The sequence below is a fragment of the Labrus bergylta genome, chromosome 9 (genome assembly GCF_963930695.1).
Source record: "Labrus bergylta chromosome 9, fLabBer1.1, whole genome shotgun sequence".
In the NCBI taxonomy this organism is placed as follows: domain Eukaryota; kingdom Metazoa; phylum Chordata; class Actinopteri; order Labriformes; family Labridae; genus Labrus; species Labrus bergylta.
The window spans coordinates 25,440,308-25,463,525 of NC_089203.1; the positions used below are offsets into that span (position 1 = coordinate 25,440,308).

General features: G+C 39.1%; 1 protein-coding gene across 2 annotated transcripts in view; it reads right to left on the reverse strand.

The window, feature by feature from the left end:
* The window catches only part of b4galt1l (DP-Gal:betaGlcNAc beta 1,4- galactosyltransferase, polypeptide 1, like), a 20,614-nt gene extending 1,419 nt beyond the window's left edge, over positions 1-19,195 (reverse strand). Inside the window, exons 1-7 of one of the 2 annotated variants that reach the window (XM_020656060.3) lie at positions 18,311-19,195; positions 12,912-13,147; positions 10,520-10,552; positions 4,676-4,863; positions 2,618-2,740; positions 2,137-2,241; positions 1-909 (exon numbers count right to left, since the gene is read on the reverse strand). The exon at positions 1-909 is cut by the window's left edge and continues 1,419 nt beyond it. In XM_020656060.3, coding sequence (XP_020511716.2) covers positions 780-909; positions 2,137-2,241; positions 2,618-2,740; positions 4,676-4,863; positions 10,520-10,552; positions 12,912-13,147; positions 18,311-18,635 — 1,140 coding nt within the window. In that variant the 5' untranslated portion in view covers positions 18,636-19,195 and the 3' untranslated portion in view covers positions 1-779. The remainder of the gene's footprint in view (positions 910-2,136; positions 2,242-2,617; positions 2,741-4,675; positions 4,864-10,519; positions 10,553-12,911; positions 13,148-18,310) is intronic. The other variant, XM_020656061.3, reaches the window with a different exon arrangement.
* Positions 19,196-23,218: the final 4,023 nt, after the last annotated feature.

Here is a 23,218-nt window from a genome sequence, read left to right on the forward strand (position 1 = left end):
TGTGTCTGTTTTGCTGTTTTATTTAACACTTTTTTATATAATTATATGAATTTTTTTTTTCTTTAACTTTAACTCCTGAAAACATACAAATTCTTCTGTTGCTTCGTCTGCCATCTTATTGCATCTTTTTGACGTCGTGTCCTGCCTCCCACAAAACATATTCCTAAAATGTCTTAAAATATCAATTACATTGTAAAAGTGTTGTATTGTTTTAGCCATTTAAAAGTTGCCTCTCTGCTGGGATCAGGATGACCCTCATTTTTGGATCAAATTTATCACAAGCCTGCTCAAAGCTCAAACACAAAGTGGAGGTTTAACACCAGCTCACCAGTCGTCTTCTTGGGCGGAGCCTGCTGTCGTCTTGGAAACCAGCAGGGGTCAGACTTCTGAAGCAGTTTAATGACTTACCATAATATTTTGGTTTTTATTTTAAATTTAAATTATTTATATCGATCACCAGACCTTAACCCACCCTGATCATTGCCCATAATTCCCCACCTGACCATGTGACTCAGCAGCCCTGATTGTCTCAGAGTGATTTTAAAAATAAAAGACTCGTGCAAGCAGCTGATTGGTTACAGTCATCTTCCTATCAGAGGTGAGAATTCAGTCTGTCAGAGGAATCACAAATGTTCAGTCCGTCTGTTTGTGCAAAAAGAAAAAACCAGCTGATGTCCAGCAGGTCGGATCACTCCGAACTTAAAGTTTCAAGTGTCAAAGGCACGTTTGGTTTTTTACTGTCAGTCTACACTCAGTCCACTCCGTCCACTCTCTCATCATCATGGTTTCCCCACATCCACAGTGATCTTAGTGAACAGCTCGAGCTTCTCGATCTTCACCACGCGGTACGACAGAGAGTTGATCCCGTCTTTCCACATCGTCTCTTTGGTGTGTTTTATCCGGTTAAACCTATCAGGAAACAGTAGAAGAAGAGGGGTTAGCAAAGGCGGCCAATTTGAGTTAAGGTCAGAACCCTTCGCTTTAGCTCAACCCCCGTTGCACTCGTGCAGTAACCTCAATTAATCAGGAGTAAACCTTGCTTTTGGTGCATTCAAGTGGTGTCGGACACATTGGAAAAACGTGTTTCCGAGTTGTAAAATGCACATGAACACCTGCTCAGGTCGGAACAACAACTCGGAAACTCGGAAAAGAATTATGTCCCCGACTTCCCGATTTGACATCAGAATCATCATCACATGAGGGGCAAAATATGTTTTCTTAAAGTTAACATACTTTTCATTAATTCACGTATTGCACATCCACTTCTTGCTCAAATATAACTTGTAACATTTACATTTCACAGATCTTCTTCGTAGCATCAACGCTGTTTTTTTGCTGTTGTTACGACATTCCGACTTTCTGATCTGAAATCACGTGAACACACTGAAGTCGGAAGAACGACTTCCCAACCCGGAAACTTGGACCACCGTAGCAGCACCTGAATGCAGCGTATGTCAAAGCCTTTTACCCTGTGTTTTTGTGAGGATCACGTTTGTCAGTTATATCAAATAATCCACCATAGAAGTTTCACCAAGCACTTTCAGCATCATCAGCAATGTGATCATGAAACATCCCTGCTCATCAAACTGCTTCAACATGCAGCTTGGTTTTGGCAGTGTAAGTGTTTATAACTGTGGCAACAGCACAGCAGTGTTTCATTTCGTTGACGTGAAATATAATGACCAATGATTGTCAACAATCCTTTTTCCATGATGAAGACCAAAAAGAATCGCAGACAAACTCCTGCATCTGCATCTGCCTACATTAAACTAATAGAAAGGTCTCTCTCTCTCGCTCACAGAAGCTTATGGTTAAAAATATGACTAAAGACCTGATGGTTTTTTTTTCTGTCCATGGGGCACGCAAACTAATTACTCGGACTTGGTGCCCCAAAGATCTAGAGTTTTTTTCAGCTTCTGTTGAACATTCTTTTTTTAAAGTATCAAACTTTTTGATGATACATTTAAATAATAATATAAATAGTAAAAAATAACAAAATAGAGAACCTCTTGCAGCTCACATGCAGTACCCTCACTGCCCACCAGGGGGCTGCAGCCTATGCTGTGTGTCCAGCAACTAATTTGATTTCCTGCCCTGTGGCTAAAAGTCCTGTGTAGACGTGTGTGAAGCGATTACCTCTGAGGATTGGGCTCGTTCTTTTTGTCTCTCTCGTGTCGAATCATCCGACATTTCCCTGTCTCCCCGCTCGGCCTGGAGATCGTCATTCCTTTGGACGACAGCCTGGAACAAACATTGATTTTAGCATTTAGGATTATTTGAGTTGACACTTTTCATTTCAATGATAAACTCTCCTGAAGGTCAGCCTCTCACTGTCATGTTTTCAGACACTTAAAATAAAGACAAATGATCAGTGTGTCAATAAATCACACACACACACACACACACACACACACACACACACACACACACACACACACAACAGAAAAGTTCTAGTTTTTTACAACAGAAAACCTAGAAAGTGTTCTGATCCTGAAGAACATTGTAGAGTACAGGAAGAGGAAACGGTGTGTGTGTGTGTGTGTGTGTGTGTGTGTGTGTGTGTGTGTGTGTGTGTGTGTGTGTGTGTGTGTGTGTGTGTGTGTGTGTGTGTGTGTACCTGTTGTAGATGTCGTCGTCCTCACCGCCCCACCCCCAGTAGTTGTTGGGGAAGCCATTGATCTTCAGGAACTGATCCTTACTCATCGAGGACACACCCCCAAAATACTGATTATAAGGTAACCTGTGGAAACAAACATCCAGATTATGGTTGTTTACAGCCCCAACTAGTGGCAGGTGGCTGTGCTAACAACATTTGACTCAGATTAATAAAAATTAGGGCTTTCAAACAATAACAATCATTTATTACTCTCGCAAGGGAAATTCAATTCTACACTCTGTTGTTGAACAAGCTGCACACACATAGACTGGAATACACACACATGCACAAACAGGAACCTATGGACATGCACTAATAGAGAGATGTCAGAGGGGGATTCCCACAGCGAGCACTGCTGAAGGGGGGGGGGGGGTCCGCACCAGGACCTTACACTACGTCCTAAGTGGAAGGTCAGGGGTTCAATCCCCAGCTCCTGCAGCAACATGTTCGATGTGTCCCCTTGGGCAAGACACTTAACCCCAAATTGCTCCCACTCACTGCTTCGTCAGCAGGCGTATGAATATGTATGGGTGGCATTAGTCACTTCTGAGGGTCACTTCACATAGCAACCTGCCATCAGTGTGTGTACCTGAAGACTAGAAAAGTCCATTTACCATTTAACTACATGTGTGTATCTGCTGCCCTGAGTGTCTCTTACGCAAAAACAAGCAGTAAGGAGATAAACGTTTTCAAACTGTCAGATTAAAAACCTGCTCTGTGTCTGTGTGTGTGTGTGTGTGTGTGTGTGTGTGTGTGTGTGTGATAACAGATAACAGGATGTAAGAAGCCTGACACAGGTGGTGTTTCTTCCTCTGTGGCGTCTCTGTCAGCACTCCATTTCAGAACTTTCCGCCACATGCACACTGCTCTCACGGTGTACTCCGTCTTAAGTCACGGCCACAGCTAAGAGAAGCTCCTTCGTTAAGGTCACAGGATCAGATACAGCAGCAGTGCCAGATGGAGCTCCCCTCACTTCCACTCAGGAACTTAATATAACCATGGTTACATGTTACTCAAGACAGGAAAGTGAACTTACAGCCTCAAGACCTGCCCACACTCAGAATGTTTCAGTTTAATTTATCATACTCTTTTATCCAAATGTTTGTACATCTTTAATTAAGGATTTTCATAAAAAGAGCTGGGTCTTCAGGTTTACTTAAAGGTAGAAAGGGACTCTGCAGATCCAATGGCGCTTGGTCATTCATTCCATCATCGGGTTACGACAGAGGAGAAAAGTCAAGCTAGAGACTTATGGCACATTTGTGGAGGTTGGACCAGACGCCTTTCATTGGCCGAGGGAGTATAGACCTTCATTAAAGTTTAAGCAAAGAGGAGCCGTTTTTGTCGCTCTTTTGTTAGCAGGCAGCAGGGTATTTAATTTAAAGCGAGCAGTAACTGGGACACAGTTGAGGGATATGAACAGTGGAGTGACATGTGGCGCTTTGGGTAGGTTGAAGACGCGCTGCACTGCTGCGTTTTTGTTCATCTGCAGGGGTTTGATAGTGCATGCAGGAAACCCTGACAGGAAGGTGTTGCACTAGTCAATGCGTGATAATACAAGAGCCTGTACCACAAGCTGTGTAGCGTGTTCTGACAGTTTGGATCTGAGCTATCTGATGCTGCACAGGGCAACTCGACAGGACCGCGACAATCGAGGCCACTTGAACCTAACATGTGAACTGATTATCAGTCTTAACATCTAGGTTCCTGCAAACTGAATGGGCATGCGTTTGGTTGGTCCTGGATATATATTTGTGGTTGTATAGAGGGATTGGGATGACAAGAAGCTCATCCTATCATCATGATCCATTTCTGACAATCTGAATTGCTTCAGCGGTCAAAAACCTTTAACCCTTCCAGGATGAAACACCTTAGCTAGACAGTGACTTCCTAACATCATATCTGAGCTGCAGTTGTACAGAGACACCATCAGTAAATAAAAAAAAACTACAATTAAATGGTTTTAAATGGAGACAATACATTCTATCGGGTTATGAGGTTGTATTTTTCTGTGTGTACCTGAAGCCGAACTTGTCCATGGACACAGACAGGTGTCGGGGTTGGCTGAAGCACTTGTAGGTGTTGCGGTCGTCCATGGGGATCAGGTCCACGTCGCTGAACACAAAGCACTCGTAGTCGTACTCCTTCAGAGCCTCAGTGTACCCAATGTTCAGCAGTTTGGCCCGATTAAAGACTTCTTCCCCATCCTGAGGGAGAGACACACACAGACACACACACACACACACACACACACACACACACACACACACACACACACACACACACACTTTTTAGCCACTTTTTAGTTAGAATTTAGCGTATTGGAAAGAAGAATTTAGGTCTGATTATTCTGTGTGAACATTAACAAATAAAGAAACAGACGTTAGTCACAAAACTTCTATAAACTACTGCTTAAAGGATAAATTAGTGATATCATAAAAGTTTGAGGACAAGCAGCAGCTGAATGTTCAGAAGTCTAAAACAAACAGATGAAACCATTAAGAGGGATCATGAGCGTAGAATTATTCATCTGCAAATTAAAAACATGATGACAGTTAGAGTCAGCTTTAGCTCGGCACCGTTTGTTTAGTTCCTCACCTGTCATCTGATAATTATTCAATAATTATAAAGAAATTAATCTAATACACACACACACACACACATACACGCGCGCACACACACTCAGAAGCTAAACATTCAAGATAATTAAACTCTAAAGTGACTTCAAAGTGAAGTAGTCCTTCATCTATTCATAAAAGTCATCAATCATGTCTCTGTTTAATCATCTGTGGGTGTGTCTGTCTGTGTGTGTGTGTGTGTGTGTTCAGTGTGTTACTGACTGGTTGATCACAACCTTCCCTTTGATCAGACCGCTTTGACTGGCTCAGTCTTCAGGACTTCATTAACACTTGTTGGTTTGAACTTTTATTTCTCTTTAAAATATTGATTCTACAATTCATTTAGCAGACGCTCTTATCCAGAGCAGCGTCAGGAAGGGCAAACAAACAGCTTGAAGTCTGATCCGACACACAGGTGCTGACAGGCAGTGCACAGAGACAGAGCACTATAACAAATATCTAGATATATTCTGTATATCATTATCTACGACAACATCGGCAGCTGTTCCAGTCAGCATCAAAGTCATACTAAATATCATCTTTAGGTATTAATGAAAGAGCTGGATATCTAGGTATTCTTTTAAAGGTCCAAAGGGACTCTGCAGATCAAATGTTTGGTAGTTCTTTTCACCATTACAGAGGAGAAGAGTCTAGCTTGAGACCTAGGGCCCTGCTGTAAAGGTTGGATCAGCAGCTGTCATTTGCAGAGCGAAGTGGACATGAGGGAGTGTAGACTTGATGATAGCGTTTAAGGTGGGAAGGAGCCGTTGTTTGTAAGACAGCAGCAGGGTTTTAAATTGATGCGAGCACTAACTGGGAGCCAGGGGAGGGAGATGAACAGCGGAGTGACATGTCCGAATGATGTACTGATGTTATGTTAGTTCAGTAACCTCCTCGAGTGTTGCCATGTGTGTTGTTTAAATCCAGCTCATCAGGTAGTTTGTATGCAACCTGAGCTCTCTGGTGTGTCTCTGGAGGTATCCTGTAGTAACACATGTTTTGAATAGCCAAGTGTAATTAAAACATGTTCATGACGCAGCCGGTTGTCTATGTGAAAACATTGTTACATTTCAAGTATACGTCTACCCTTAGATCTGCATGTAAAACATGAAAATATGACTTTGAATGAATGGATATAGGTTACACTGCACATGCTCATTACTCTCAGCTGAGACACTATTTACACATTACACAGTCTGCACTAATTAACTATCACTATAATCATACTGTGATTTAAACATATTTACTGAGAAACACACTGGAGAATAAGGACGTCAACATTTTCAGATACCTTGATACTCTTTAAGACACACGTTTAAAAACCATACAATCTGTCATTATAATGATCGATAGTGTCAGAAAGTGCCAAATCTTTAATAAACTACATCTATTATATAAGACAGGTGTGAAGCATAAGCTGTGTAATCCATCGAACATTGCAGGCAAACTCCTGCACACTGTCTGAACAGGAACAATGTATTTGTGCACTAAGACAGTGTGCAGTGCAGGAGTTTAATTGCAGTTTTTATTGTTGATTAGAGACAAATAATTTCCATATATTTTGGTTCAAAGACTTCAAATTGTGTTGCCTTGGTATCAAACAGGTATCTACTTGTTTCACATATCCAAGTTTAAAATTCCAGTTTCACAAACACATGTTTTAATTGAATTACTATTTTTCATTTTCTATACTTTATTAATCCCCGAGGGGAAATTCTGGTTTTACGCTCTGTTATTGAGCGTCATGTTTCTCACTCACACAGGCACAAAACACACCAATGCACAAGCAGGACTTGTGCACATGCATTCATGTGGAGATGTCAGAGTGGGGCTGACAGGCCTCTTGCTGTCTGTCTGTCGGAACAGTCTTCTCGGGTTTCTATGACAGGTATTTGACTGCAGGCACAGGTTGCTAGGTGATGGACACCTGCGCCAAGCTCTCAGGTGTGAGGTGTTGTTTACTACCTGAAGAGAATCGCCCCGACACGTTCAACTATGAACACAGGAGTCATTAAAGAAACATGAACCCTCATGTAAGACCAGCCACTGAGATCACTGAAGTTACATAGCAAGAGATTAAATAAAAAAACACATTAAATAACGAAGTATGTATATATCTCAAAGGTTCCCATGGATTGTTAGATGGAACAGCCAGCTGCTGTTGACCCCTCTGACTACAACAGCTACAACTCTTTATATCAGCTTTAAATCTATTATCATTAATATAAATGTTAAAGTGAATCAAAGAGCTGCTCAACATTAACATTAAAACATTATTCCCTGTTTCATGCTCAAGGTTTCTGCCTGTTAAAAGGCTTTTTTTTGGGGCACTCTAACTGTGCTAAATATTGCTTCATGTTGTGCTCATGATGGATTCACGTTGTTGGGTCTTTGTAAACAACATTAGAACAAAGAGTAAGGTCTAAACCTGCTGTTTTGTAAAGTGTATTAGCATTTGTTATGAGTTGGTGCTATACAAATAAAGATTGATTGATTGAGTTGATTCATCCTGTTTTCAGTGATCACATCATTTCAAACAGATGTTTATTCTGTGACAGTTTGGATATAATCATTCAGACAAATTGAACTCTCTCTGACCAAGGATCAGCATGTGTGGTTTTATCTCACCTTCATGATTTCATTAAATTATGACTATGACTAAGCTTTTTCATTCATCATGTTTTGTCATATTGAAATAATAAATATTCATGGAAATGACATTCCTTTTTGCCTCTTTACCAAGTGAGAATTTGTTGTTGGAAAATGAAGCTGGTGCCTAAGTGTAATGCACTTCAGTTTCTAAAGTGTCCACTTGAAGCTGACTCCAAAAGCCAAGAATCTGGAAAGAGCCCTGTGTTAAAATATCCAGCTTTACAGCAGAAGAAAACTTGTTTTTAGCCTGGGGTAAAAAGCACTTTTGGTCTCTATAGCTCTTTAATGGTACACACTGTAAAGGAGGTCCATTTTTATATCAACTGTTTTATAGTCTTACTGTAAGTTCAACAATGGTGGTTGCGATATTGAAAACGCTGACTCGACTTAACTTTAGATCAATCCATAAACAGAGAAAGAGATGAAGTTGGGCTTAAGGCGCCTTACAAACCGCTGCCACACGCCCAACTGTAAGTCAAATCAAACCCTAAGAATGCAAATATATTTACATATAGTTCTTTCAATTTGTATTATTATTTAAAAAAACTAATTTTTAGCAAAAATGCTTTTAGTTAGTTACCCTGGATTTATCCTCTGCAGATTAAAGTGTGCTCAGAGGCGAGTACGACCAGCTCAACCTATCAGTATCACTGACCTTACGTTCAGTTTTTTACAAATTGAGACATTTCTGGATCTTTTATAACAAATTTTCTACAGGACAACTCTTTAATTATGCCTTGGATTAATTAACCATAGTAAACATATGACTGATGAATTAAAAAAAGTAAAGATACTGGCTGGCATCTCTATATTAAAATGATAAAGTGTAGTGTAAACAGCCTGCAGTGTGTGTTCACTGTGAGTCATGTGATCAGACACATCCGATCAATCATTAACATGTTTCTGTCCACAAAAAAAAGGAAAGTTTGATCTTTCCACTTTCAGTTTGAATCATGAAATTAAACTCCAAAGAGGTTAGTACAGATTCAAAGAACATTCAGTGTAACAGTTTAAAGATAAGTTAGACAACAGTCAGAGTTCAGCCAGAAGAAACAAAGAGTACAGAAAGAGAGAAAAACACAGAAAGAGAAAAACACAGAAAGAGAGAAAAACACAGAAAGAGAGAAAAACACAGAAAGAGAGAAAAACACAGAAACAGAAAAACACAGAAATAGAAAAACAGAAAAACACAGAAATAGAAAAGAAGAAGAAGAAGAAGAAGAAGAAGCCTGATTTACCGGAGCAGCCCCCTCTGACAACACGTGCTGCTATTGACTGAGACCAAGCAGGGGGCGGTGTCAACGTCTCCAGCGACCACAGCCATTGGTCAGAAATGCCTGACATGCAGAGGGAGGAGGGGCAGTGGGATGCGGTGTGAGTGAGTGAGGGAGGAGGAGTGAGGAGGAAACTGCAGTTACAGGGAAGGAGGTGGCAGGAGGAGTGAGGAGGAGGAGGAGGACAAACAAGAGAGAGGAAGAAGAAGAAGAGATGTGAGTCACAGAACAAACAACAGAAGAAGTAAAATTGTGAGGAGTCCGAGCTCCGTCTGCTTTAAGGTTATCCATCAGATCTCTTTGTGGTGTTAAGAATGACTCCATGCACTTAACCGACTCTGTCACACACACACACACACACACACACACACACACACACACACACACACACACACACACACACACACACACACACACACACACACACACACACACACACACACACACACACACACACACACACACACACACACACACACACACACACACACACACACACACACACACTTAACTATAATGACAATTTTCAGCCTTTAAATCAATTCTACGTGTAGTTAGATACATTTACAGTAAAGGTTGGCAAACTATACACATTACATTTTCTATACTTTTTGAGTCCACATGATTCTAAACGATACAATCTGATCTATTTTAATGAATAACAGAATCTAAAAGTACCAAACACATCTACATGTAGATGACGACATTTCCATAAGGAAACATTGCCATGTGTTTGTGCAGTTTAGACATGTGCACTAGTTTGTCGTTTTGTAGAATTTAAAACAATTGTGGGAGTCTTGGACTTTATAATTTTACCATGACCCATGTTAATACTTAATGACTCCTTGCAGTGGACCATTTGACATGCAGTGTTTCCCCTACCATTATATTAGCCCCCCCCCGAAAGGTCTCTTGCCTTTATTGTAGGGATAGGATAGTGGATAGAGTCGGAAAAAAGGGAAAGAAGTCATTTAAGGATACCTTTCTGATAGAAAAGGACAGCTGTCATTAAAAGTAACCCATGAACACCAAGATTCCTTCAAGTGTTTGTGTTGGCCCCCCCCAACGCTGTAAACCTATGGGGAAACACTGACATATGTGAGGGTAAGGTGAGCAGAAGTTAACTGGCTGAAGAAGACTGTGGGATTAGAGTAGAAGAAGGCAGCAGAGTGAAGTTAAACAGCGGTGAAAAGAAGTCAAGAGATGCACTGGGCGCTTAACAAAACGAGCTAAAATGAAGAAGCTGCTTCAGCTGTTTTTGCTGCGACCAGAGAGAAGGTGGAGGATGAACTCCGGCCAGCAGAGAGAGTTGTACTCACCTGCGATGGGTGGACTTCATCGGGCACAGAGTCCTAAATGACAATCACTGCATATTTAATTGACAAGACGGACATCCTTTCCTATGTACTACAAACTGATGTGCTGAACAAGACTTTCAATACAAAAGGAAAAGTTATTTCTGTCAAATACTAAAATGTGTATGTATTTGATATCTTTTTAAAGATATGTGTTTTTTTAATACAAATATTTCCTAATAGTTATTTGGTTCCTTAAAAATATAGCATTGTTTCATCTTAGTTTTTGTCATATCCTCTATCACTGACACTTAATCGAAGTGAATAAATGAATGAAATTCTGCGCTTTAACTAAAGTTAATCAGATATCGTGATATAAATCATACCATGCCAAATATTGATTATCCAAGTATCATTAAATCATCGTTATCCCGTGCCACGTATCACATATCGTATTGTATCGTAATGTGAGCTATTCTGTGATTCCCTTGCCTAATATAGACGAATGATTGGTAAAGAAAATACTGGTGAACAGACAACAGAATGAAGCAGCTTCATTACAAGTATGACAAGCACACCGCTCACGGCTGTCCTCGACTTTCCCCTGAATAACAGGAGGATGTATCGTAAGTATTTACCACAGGAACATCTGACAAGATAATCTCTCAAACATCACAAAAATCAGGATGCTTAGTATTGTCTGAAGGGAGGAGGGGATCAGGCCCAAAAAGGATCGATTATCTTTTCTTACCTTTGATATCCGACTGCCCACACTATAACACTGGTGTCTAATTTTAAGTTTATTCTAGTTACCCGCTTAGTCAGCCTTGTAACACAATGTAACATGCGTTTTTATAGTTCACATAATGTATAATATAGTGTTTCTGTATACTTAGTGCCTTAGATTTTACACATTTCAAAACAATGCTAAGCACTAATAAATCAAACTGTAAGATTTCCTCTCTAAACTCTGCTGTTCAAAAGGTTTCCTCATGTTTAACATTTAAAATGTCGGTAACACATAACCTTTAATCAAGCTCAGAGTAAACTACATCTAAACGAACGGATGGAACTCAGACCTGGAGCAGAGCTGATGCTGTAAAATCATGTTTGGCTCTTACACTCTCATGAACATCAGAGTGTGACGATGCTTTTACTTGAGAGTAAACTTAACTCCAAAAGTTACTGCCAATAAAAAGGACAGATGTTTCAAATTAAAAGTCCTCCAGTAACTCAACAGGCAGCCTTTTTTCCTCGCTGGAGGGTTTTGATCTTGAACATTTGCAGGAAGTGATCATCCAACTTCCTGAGGTTTCACTGACAGAAACGTGACTGTAATCAATTATTGTTTGGGGCCTGTGTCCACTGTTTGTTGTGCTAGCTCACGCCCACGACCTCAGTTTCAAAGGGCTTCTCACCGGCACTTTCTGTTGATATGGTTATGAAAGTTGCAGTTCCGCTTTGCTCAGTAGTGACCATTAGGTATATTTGAAATAGCTCTGAGTCATGCTTAATGCTTAATGTTTGCTTTACTTCAAAGAAGAAAATGAAAATGTTGTAAATGAATCGTGTCCTGGCATCAGCCGGACATTAGTCCGATAAGTTTCTTCTCCACCATTGTTGAAGTTAAAAAATGTTAGCACAGTGACAACCCTAATTATCAGGCATGTTCTCTCACATCTTAAATACTCCACAGTTATGTGTTTCATCTGTTTGACAAACAGACTCAGCCTCCACAGCAAATCACTGTTACACCCTCTCAGTCACACCTCAAACACACACACTCCCACACACACGGACCTTTAGATGTTTGGTCGCTCTGTGTGAAGTGAACTCATTATTAAACTCGATTACATGTGAGATAAGAAGAGTGTGACATGTACAGTTACTCTTAACAGAGTGTCATGTATTTACTCAAGGTGTTTGTCTTTCTCTGGCTGTGTGTGTGTGTGTGTGTGTGTGTGTGTGTGTGTCCGTCTAGTTCAAACACACAAAATGTGACTTTAATCCTGCGTATTGATATTGGTGATGTGGGCTAATAAGACGCTCGGAGCAAAAACACACACACACACACACACACACACACACACACACACACACACACACACACACACACACACACACACACACACACACACACACACACACACACACACACACACACACACACATTTCTGTGTGTGTGTGTTTAAACAGATTTATGTATAACAAAGCGGAGAAATCGTTCCAGGATCTCTCCAGGACCTTTCAACACCTTTTTCAAGAACACACCCTAAGCTTTCTTCAGGTCAAAGACTTTTTTACTCCACACCTATTTAAATATATTTACATTACCCATAATGCACCTGGAGCCTTTCATGAGAGCCTCCCTGCCCAGAGGTAGGCCTGATGACATCGCAGTGATATCACAACGCACCTGGTTAATGACGTAGACGCCGTAGTCCAGCTGCTGCCTTTTCAGGATGGGGTGCAGGTAATACAGCCAGAATTTCAGGTGTTCGTCTCGTTTCCTGAACGGGATGATGATGGCGACCTTCTGCAGCGCCACGCAGTCTTTGGGTTTAAAGCGTCCGCCTGGCTCCAGCTCAGGGTTTTCCACTTGTACCTTGTCCAGACTCACTGGAGTGTTAAACTCCACCCGCAGAGGACCCACTGAGGCATAGATGACAGGAGGGGTTTGTTAAAAAAAAAAAAAAAAAAAAAAAACAGAAACAAAGGTTTATGAGATAACATGTCTTAAAAGGTTACAAATTCTGTAGATGTATTGATACAATAGTATTTAAAAGTACCAAAACTTTAAGCAAACTACATCTATTTCATAAGATTGCTGTAATATAGAGGAAAGAATACATCAAAAATTGGGGATGCTATTTTTTTTTTTTTTTGTTAATTTTAGACAGCGTGCAGGAGTGTGCATGCAATTTTTTTGTAATTTAAAATAATACTAGTTTCATATTGGACTTGAACGTTTTGGTGTTGAGGGGCAGGTTTGGTTGGTCTGGTGGTGGGTTCGCGAGCCCCATGAGCAGAGTCTGTTTCCCTCATGTCGTTCCCCACGCTCTCCCTCTCCCTGATTTCCTGCTCTATCCACCGTCCTGTCTCCAAAATAGTGGCGTAAAAAGAAATGAGATGTTCACATTTTCTGTTTCATTCAGAGAGCTCACTGTGACAAAAACTGGAATCAACCAACCCAACAGCAGGAAACGGTTCGTGTGTAATCAGTCAACTATGTTCAACACACACACAGACACACACAGACACACACACACACACACACACACACACACAGTTCTCAGGACGTGACTCTGCTCCTCTGCGAGTTTGAACAGAGTTTATGTCTGACAGCTGCACACATGTGGTGCCTTCAGGTTCTTCTTCACAGTATGAGAGTCACTTCTTTAAGTGTTTGCATTATTCCTTACAAGGTTCACAATACCAAAATGTTTAACTTTGATAAGATTCTAGTCAAATCCAAAAATATTGATACTCGTTTTGATACCACAGCAACAAAAAACAATGTCTTGACACCCAATGTTGGGCAATTTCTTGTTTTCAATGAACAAAAATAGCAAACAAACTCCTGCACACTGGCTAAATTAAATAAATAAAAAAACATTCAACATTTTTAAATGCTGCCTAAGTTTATGTGCAATTCAGACAGTGTGCAGGGGCTGCAGATGGCCTAGCAGTTAGGTCGTGCCCCATGTCCAAAGTCCTCCAAGCAGGCGGCCCGGGTTAAAGTCTGACCTGTCATTTCCCACTTTCTCTCCCGGATTTCCTTATCTATCCACAAAATATGTTTTTGTTATTTTAAAAAGACAGTGTGCACTGTGCTGGTCTTTGCCTGCAATTTTTCCCCCTCGCTCCTCTCCAGCTCCTCTCACTTCTCCAAACATTACCAACATATTTTTACAATTTAGACAGTGCTCTCTTTGGGTTTAAAATGACTGAACATCTGTAGTTTTCTTTACTATGGAAATACTATGGACCTGAAAAGAATAGAGCATGCTTTGTTTTAAAACATGTGGCATCAAAAAGTATCAAAGTATAGAACATTCAGACAACATTCAAAGTTTGTATTCTGATAGAGGTCCTCATCCTGTGTTAACAACAGAGGACCCTGGGGGGGGGGGGGCAGCTGAGTAAACATGGACTCCATTAGGCTGATAATAAACATCACAAATCATCAAAGTTACAGAAACTGGTTTGAACTGGTCCCAGGTCAGCTCAGGCCACTAAACTTAGGGGAACTCGCACCTGATCAGAGAGAAAGACATTTCCATTGAAACTGTCATAGCTGATCTCAAATGCTTCAACAGATTCATTCATTGCTGTTTCAGATCGGTTATTTACAGTTTATAAATATACATTCCACGCACATTTGAGGGTCTTCACCCGACAGGTGAATATCTATGTGAAAAAGCATCAACATATTCTTTCTACTCTGAAAGCAGACTGAAAGCATGTCAATTGCACATGTTTATATGTGTACTTGAACATAACATAAGCCCAAATAATGTCTCTTAAAGTTAAACCTCTATGCAGACACTGCTGTTCTGCTGTGCAGCTGCATGACACACATCTCCTTCCTTTTGTACAGCTCATTTATGATTTCATTTGGCTATAAGTTTCATTTTCATTCTTTCAAAGGTTTATTTTATATATTTGTCCACTTTTAAATGTAATCTTCTAAGACGTTCAATCAGATTTTAATCTTCGTAGGAGTAAAATTCTAACCTTTGTATTACAATACTACAATCTTTGGGGTGGTTTGTTTTCATGTATGTACAGGTTATCATATATGCGGGGCAGCAGGGTATGTTAGATGTGTTATTTCATGTCTTTTATAAGCTGCTACTAGATGCCTACATTTCTCTGAGGGCCAATGACTGGTGTGTGTAGACATTTCACTAAAGTATGCAGAGCTGCAGGCAGCAGTCGTTCACAGATCAACAATGAATTATAATTCTAGTTGAATGAGATTGAACGGTTTGTGACTAAACACCAATAAAACACCAAAAAAAAAGCTTCTGTTTTATATGTTTTATGACACCACCAGAGTGTAAACAGCTGTAACCACCGATAATAATGACCTGTAAGCTGAGCGTGTTTCAAACCCAACACTCACTCTGTCTGTGAAACATCTGCTTTCATACTGTCTGTCTCCCAAAAGACTCATAACACCTACAACCGCTGATGTTTAATACAGAGAGCAACTACACACAGCCAATCAGAAGGCAGCATTAAGCCCTCATGAGACGAGGAGAGGAAGATGCCGACAGGGGAGGAGGAGGAGATGTTGGAGGAGGATGAGGAGGTGAGCTGCGATGGAGGAAGACGACAACACATGAAGCTGAGGCACAGAGAGAGCCGAGAAGGATAAGGGGGCGAGGTTTCTGCACTCACTCTGATTGGTCAAGCACCAGACATCTTTAAACTCACTGACACACTCTAAAAACACAAAACAACATCACACTGACTGAAGAGACACACTTTTCTTCTTCACCTGTTCTTTTCTGGTGTCAGGCTCTGATTGGCTGATTTCTTGGTCACCTGATGATGACTGAACTGTTTTTTTTTTGTTAAACAAATCCACAGAATGAACAGCTGTGTTTTCTTTGCTTTTTTTTACAGAGTGAAGAACAGTGTCATGTGTCCACAGCTATGTAGAGTAAACTAGTTAGTTTGAAACTCAAGGTGAGTCATTGTTTGGTTACCACAGAAACGTAAGGCCTATGTTTAGTCAATTTGTAGTTTGTATTACAGGGCTGGACACATCAGCAGGACTCCCTTTTGTTTCGTCACATTCGGTTGTCTATTTTTAACACGGAAGAAAATACTGAAAAGGATTTTTATTAATAGAGAGGTCAGTACTCGTGACAATGTTTTTTTAACACACACACACACACACAAACACACAGAGCTGCTACACACACTGAAGAAGAGGGGAGAAAGCTGCTGACTAACATCCCTTATGATTATACTGTTGAAAACAACCGAGGTCCTGTCATCCAAACAACAGAACTCCAGTTGTGAAAAGTGTCGCTTGCGATTCAGTTAACAAACCGGATCAGCCTTGTGTGGAGAGGCTGGTGTGGCTCCACTCTCCTCAGTTAAAAACATAAACACAACTAAAAAAAACAGAACTGCGATTACATGATGCACACACACATCACACATTCTAATCAACACATTGCACTTTGACACTTTACACCCTGGACACTTTACACACCGACACTTTACACTGTTTACATTACTCATTATATACTCATTATTCTATATTTTGTATATTAAAATATTTCTTTTTTTAATTTGACATTATATTCTGTTTTACTGTATATATGTGTATTAGTAATTTGAGTGTTATTGCATGGCCTTGCGGAACAGTCTTTACATTTCACTGCACATCTGTATGAGCATGTGACAAATACAAATCTTGAATCTTGGTGAATAACTTGGTTAAAATAAGAGAGACTGCAACTGTTAAAACTACGGGATTCGATCTGCCTCCGCTGACTTCTGTGTGTCTGATCTCCTCACTGCTTGACTTTCAGCATACTGGTTAGGACGCTGACTGTTGAGGGTTGTTAAAAACATATCTATGCAAACTTTTTGCAGCTTGTTGGTTTGGAAAATTCCAAAGCACCTCCATAAAACAGAGATGGAGTTTTGGTAGGCAAAATAGTGGTCAAACCACATAAACCTCTGTCTTAACTATTCACTGATAGGACAAGGAAGTAACCTGAGCTATGACAGGAACTGATGTTAATGTGTTAATGTGTAAATGTAGCTGCTCTGCTTGGGTTACTGACGGTCTGGAGAGCCTAAGGCCTCTGGTGGACAATAAAGATTGATTGTATTTATTCTATTCCATATCACTCTGTTTCAGTGACACATGAACAAAGCTCTGACTCTCAGACTAACAGGTTTGTCACTGACTTGTGCTACTGCTCTCTCAGTCCTGTCCCACCTGCTGGGTGGGGTTGGGTCAGGTACATAGCTGCAGGCGCTCACTGTTAATCCCATCAAAACTTTATGTTTGTTTCTAGTAATGAACTGGTTCTTATTGCTCAATCACCGAGTCTATACAACTGTCAGCAGACTGCAATATCACTGTTTGATGATAAATGTTAACACGTGGATTTAAGTTTGTTTACCCTGTAGATACTGCTGAAATAACCCACACACTAACATGAGTGCAGAACAATGTGTATCTTTCTTTAAACAAGCCGAGCTACAGTAATGTTGTTAAACTGGTTTTGGGGGCAGAGCCAAAAAAAAAAAAAGACTCAAAGGCACAGAGTCCAAAACAATCCACTCAGAAGTTTTAACACCTAAATGCTGCAGATGTGCATTATAAAGTGATTACACATTGATTATCTGACTCATTCACTGCTGTACTGATATTCAGAATGGCAGCACAAACACACATCTTTATCTATATATAAAAACAAGATTGCTACAGTTCATTAGACAACTAATTTTTCCAGATGTGTTGCAATAATTGATACAGCTTTAGTAACACATCTTTATCTATTAACCTATTAATACAAACATGGTTGCTACAGTTTATTACACAACTAACTTTTTCCAGATGTGTTGCAATAATTGCTATTTCTTAAAGTACAGTTCTTCAATACATTTAAGATGAGTACAGGGGAAATGCTGATTTAATTAATTCCTGTGGGGGGTCATGGGTAGAAAACAGGGTTGTCGTGATACTAGATATTTAAACTTTAATGTCATTGAGGTAAAAATCAAATGAAAAAACCGGCTATAACCCGGGTCTGTCACTGACACTGCTCCGGTTCTTACCGAGCAGAGGGGACGTTTCGGGGCATTTCTCCAGCTTCTTGGTCGGCACCTCCACCTTCTCCTCCTCCTGCTGCTTAAGCTCCGGGGGTTTCTGCTCCGCCGGCTCCTTCAGTGTCTCGGTTCTGGTGTTAAACTCGAGTTTTCTGACCTGGTTCCTCTGGGTGGAGTTGTGATGGGACTGCTGGTTCTGGGCGAAGTTGAAGCGCTTGTCCAGCGAGCGGACGTAGAAGACGAAGGTGACGGTGATGTGGAGGAAGCAGAGCAACACCACCAGCTTACAGGTCCGGTGGAGGAGGTTAAAGTTCACCGGGGAGTCTGCGGGCATCCTGGCTGACTGTTTCAATAACCAGAAAATCGATTTAAAAAAAAAAAGAAGTGGAGGAGCTGGTGGTTATAAAGGAGAGTGAAACTGCTGCTTCTGTTAGCGGCGGGTCTCAGGCTCCATTTTCTTTTAACTTTTACCCGGAAAGTTATTTTTAAAGTTTCTAAACACCAACACTCGGTCAAAGTGTCGCAACAAAGTGTCAGGTTAAACCGAAAAAAACCGAAAAAAACCAAAAATTGAAGCTTCTGTCGCTGTCAGAGAGCTGCCTGCGGTGAAGTTATCTGTCTCTCCGAAGTGCCGCTAACCGCTATCAGAGTTAGCAGCGCAGGAACTCGATGTCTCTGCCAGTGGGTCCGATTAAACACGGAAACTTTAAGAGACGAAAAGTCCTCCGACGGCTCAAGAATCCACAGATATTTTAAGTGTAAGAAAAATGGGTTTTATCCCATGTTAACATAAGCTGCTGTCGTTCAACATTAAACTAAAAGAAGTGGAAACGAAGAACTCGTAAAAACTTTGCTTCTCGGACCGTCGCTGCTTCCGTCACCACTGAGAGGACACCAAATTGTCAAGGTGCCAAAATGACCAGTACACTTCCAGTCGTTCCTTTTCAAAATAAAACCAGGAAGTTAGATTTATTTATTGTTTGGTTTGATTGCTGTACATATATAAACAACACAACTTCAGAAGGTCAACACTTTCTTTATTCTTATTTTTTTATATTCAGGTCTAATTACAGATTTTTTTTCCTCAACTGTTTATAAATAGATAGAATCTTTATTATCATTGTATACAAAGACACAACAAAACTTTGTTAGCGGCAATCTTAAACAGAGCAGAGCAATTGCTGTTCAGTGAATGAATGATAATAATAAATAAATAAATAGATAAATAAATCTTTTACAGTGACTGATTAATTAAACACATATAAATATAGAGATATAGTGCAAATAAGTGAAGTTATAGTGCAGTGAAAGAGTATATACAGTTATTATTGTGCAGTGACTGGATGAATGAATAAATAAATAGACAGTTAAAGTTAAAGTGCATCATTATAGGTTCTTGTTTAAATTGCACATGTATTTTTATTTTTATCCCTGCACGGGTTATGTGCATTTCTTGTATAAGTCTATTTTTAATTGCACAGTTTAAGTTTGATTCATCTAGAGGTATTCTTTAAATCTTTTTTTCAGGTTAATATATATGTATGGGGGGGGGGGGGCGTCGGTTTTGTGGTTTAATTTGTAACAAATGTTTCATGTCATGTACATCTTTGTAACCTGCGACTGGATGCTTTGAATTTCCCTCAGGATCAATAAAGTATCTATCTATCTATCTATTTATTTACCTATCTATCTATCTATCTATTTATCCATTTATCCATCTATCTATCTATCTATCTATCTATCTATCTATTTATCTATCTATCTATTTATCTATCTATCTATTTATCTATCTATCTATCTATCTATTTCGATTCAAAGGGTTTTGTTGACACGGCAAATACAATTTTGCATTATGTGTGGAGATGTTATATAATACAATAGCATAATAATTACAAACAGCACCTTGCTAGAGAAAGACCTTATAATAAATTATGTGTAAAACAAGTGGTGTTAAACTTAAAACATTGAAATTAAAAACAGGGAATATGCTCAAACAAATAAATACAGATAATTTAAGATAACTAACGTTAAAAATAGTAAAATGTAGAGTTAGAAATGTTAAATGTTTTTGTTTGGTGTCCTACAGAAACAATAAGAGGGCATATGTCCATATGTTTCATTTCACTTTGTTTTCCTGTGATGACAAATTAATTTCTGTTGTTTTCTGGAGAGCTCATATTATTTATCTACTTATCTAAGGGTAATAACACTGTTTTCACCATTATATAAGAACATTTCTTGTGAACAAGAGCAATCGACTTAAATTATCTTTGAATCACAGGAAAATCACAGCACTATTACCCCGAGATAAAAAGGTAAATAAGTTGAGATCTCAATGTATATTAGATATATATAAGTGGACATACATCATTACTCTTTTTGTCTAACTCTGTCTCTCGATCTCATCTTATTTATCATGTTAACTTAATATAACAGTATTTTCCCAAGGGGACGAGGTATATTCAACTGTTTTCTTGAGATCTGGACATCACAGACATAACAGACTCGTTATCACAGGAAAACAAGCACTGTTCTCCAGAGAGAACAAGATAAACATGTTGAGATCTCGAAAAAAACAACCAAATTTACAAACAGAGTTACATAAAGTAAGGCTTGAAGAACAAGGATGAGTGAGCAGTGAGCAACCAAACACACACAACATGTTCTTACATTTTATCAAAAATTCAATTTAACCAGAAAATAAGGAAGCAGCAAAGACAAAGGTTGTCAACATTGTTTTGATGCCAAGTGTTTTGAAGCTATACAGTCTGTTATTTTAATGATAAATAGTACCAAAACGTATAGAGAAACGAAGAGAGTGTCTTCTAAATTGCAAAAATATGTTGACAGAATTTGGAAAAAGTGGGATGAGCTGCAGGCGTGTGCAGGAGTTCTTCTGCAATTTGTAGAGATTAGAAACAATAAAAAGTGTTCTCAAAACAGTCATTGATATCTTTCTATTTTTCTGACTTTTCAAATCCGGAATGAATAGAAAGGTTTTAAATTTTGCAGTCGATCCTCCTTTTACCTTTTATTTTTCATTTATTTTTCGGAACTCACAATTCAGATTTTGAAGGTGGGCGCGCCACACTTCCGGGTTGTTTTCCTTCACACTTCATTTGGAGGAAGGGGCGTGGCTGCTTCTGTGTGTCAGTCTGTGAAGTCACTCTACCGCCCACACACTGCTCGGGTTTCTTAATCGTCAATCGTTGATCGATGTTTGATCAGTCCTGATTCACATGTTTTGTTTTTGTATTCACAAAACTGTGATGAAATGAAATTTGCTGTCCCAAAAAAATGTAAAGGATGAAATGTCATCCATCATCTTCTTCATATCGGTTTATATAGCCTACATTTGTATAAATCAGACTGATTCAGACACGTGGTGATGATGGAGGGGAAGCACAGACGCCCTCGTGTGGTGAAAATGTCAAAATACAACCAACAGTCCAACTTTCTTTTGTTAATATAATGTTTCATCAGTTATTATTAATTCATTATTAAATCATACCACAATTAAAACCTTTTATATTTAATTGTAATAATTTTATTTTACAGTTAAAGTTAAATCTTAACAAGTCCTAACCATCCATTTTATATACTAGACCAGAAACTGCAAGAAGATTTCTTAGACAAAAGACAAGGATTGTCTGAATGAACATCCATACAGGGTAGTTAATATGAAAACTTGAACCTTTAAAACTTTTGAATATACAGCTCACATAAATGTATGACCCTGAAAGAGATCTGGACCCAGACACCCAGTTCTTCAGTAACAACAACACGTTTACACTGATGAACAATTCAATATGAACATTAAAATGAATAATGCCTTATTAATCATACACTTCAGTAGTAGAAGGGTTAGGGTTAGGGTTAGGGGTAAGTCTTCATCAAAATGAAGCATTACTTGAGTTTAATATATAATAATAATAATATATATATTATTATATATATTTATAATAATTACTGTATCGGAGACATGACTTGTCAATGAGGAAGTCAACAAAATAGAACAAGAAGGATATGAATTCTTTACAAAAACCAGGATCAATAAATTAGGGGATGGAGTTGCTTTGTATGTGGACAGAGACTTGAGATGCAGCCAAAAATTAAAGATAACATATTGGAATATCTAACTGTTGAAATTAATGTGAAAAAAACTATAAGTTGTGTATATAGAACACTGTGATCATGTATAGATACATTTAATGAAACATTGGCTGCCATGTTTATTTGTTAAACCCAAAATGACACAAAAGAACAGCAAACTATTTTCCTGTCATTACAAAACCAAGTAGAATAACAATAGACATCACTACACTTATAGACAATATATTAACTAATAAAATGGACTATTAGATATAGGTGGACTTCTCATAAAGTACATAATCGACCACTTTCCTGACTTTGCAATTTTTCAAATTGTTTTGGGGACAACAAGTAAACACAAGACTAACACATTTAATTTGATGCAGCGTAAAGCAATCGCTGACCTTAAGTACTTTTTTCTCTACTTTTCCCAACTCTGCGAGGAATTACAGGGTCTGATGCTCCACAGTTTCTGTTTAAAATGAATATACAGTAAGTCATTTGTGTATATATATATATATATATATTTTTCATTTTAAGCTATGCAATGTTTCTTCACAGGAGTTTGTATATATGCTTCTTTGTGTTAGTCTAGATCAAATAACATTAATAATACAATCACTTCTATAGCTAGGCCTGAATGATTTAGGCTATATTCTCGAATGCTGCACATCAGTCTGTTATTCTAAACAAATGTACCAGTAAAATAAAGTATTAACACACAGATGGGTGTGCAACTGTACACCCACATCGTCTTAAGGACTATTACACAAAGATTGTTTAGTTGTTAAATGACTTAAACAAAACTCTTAATGAAGCCTCTGT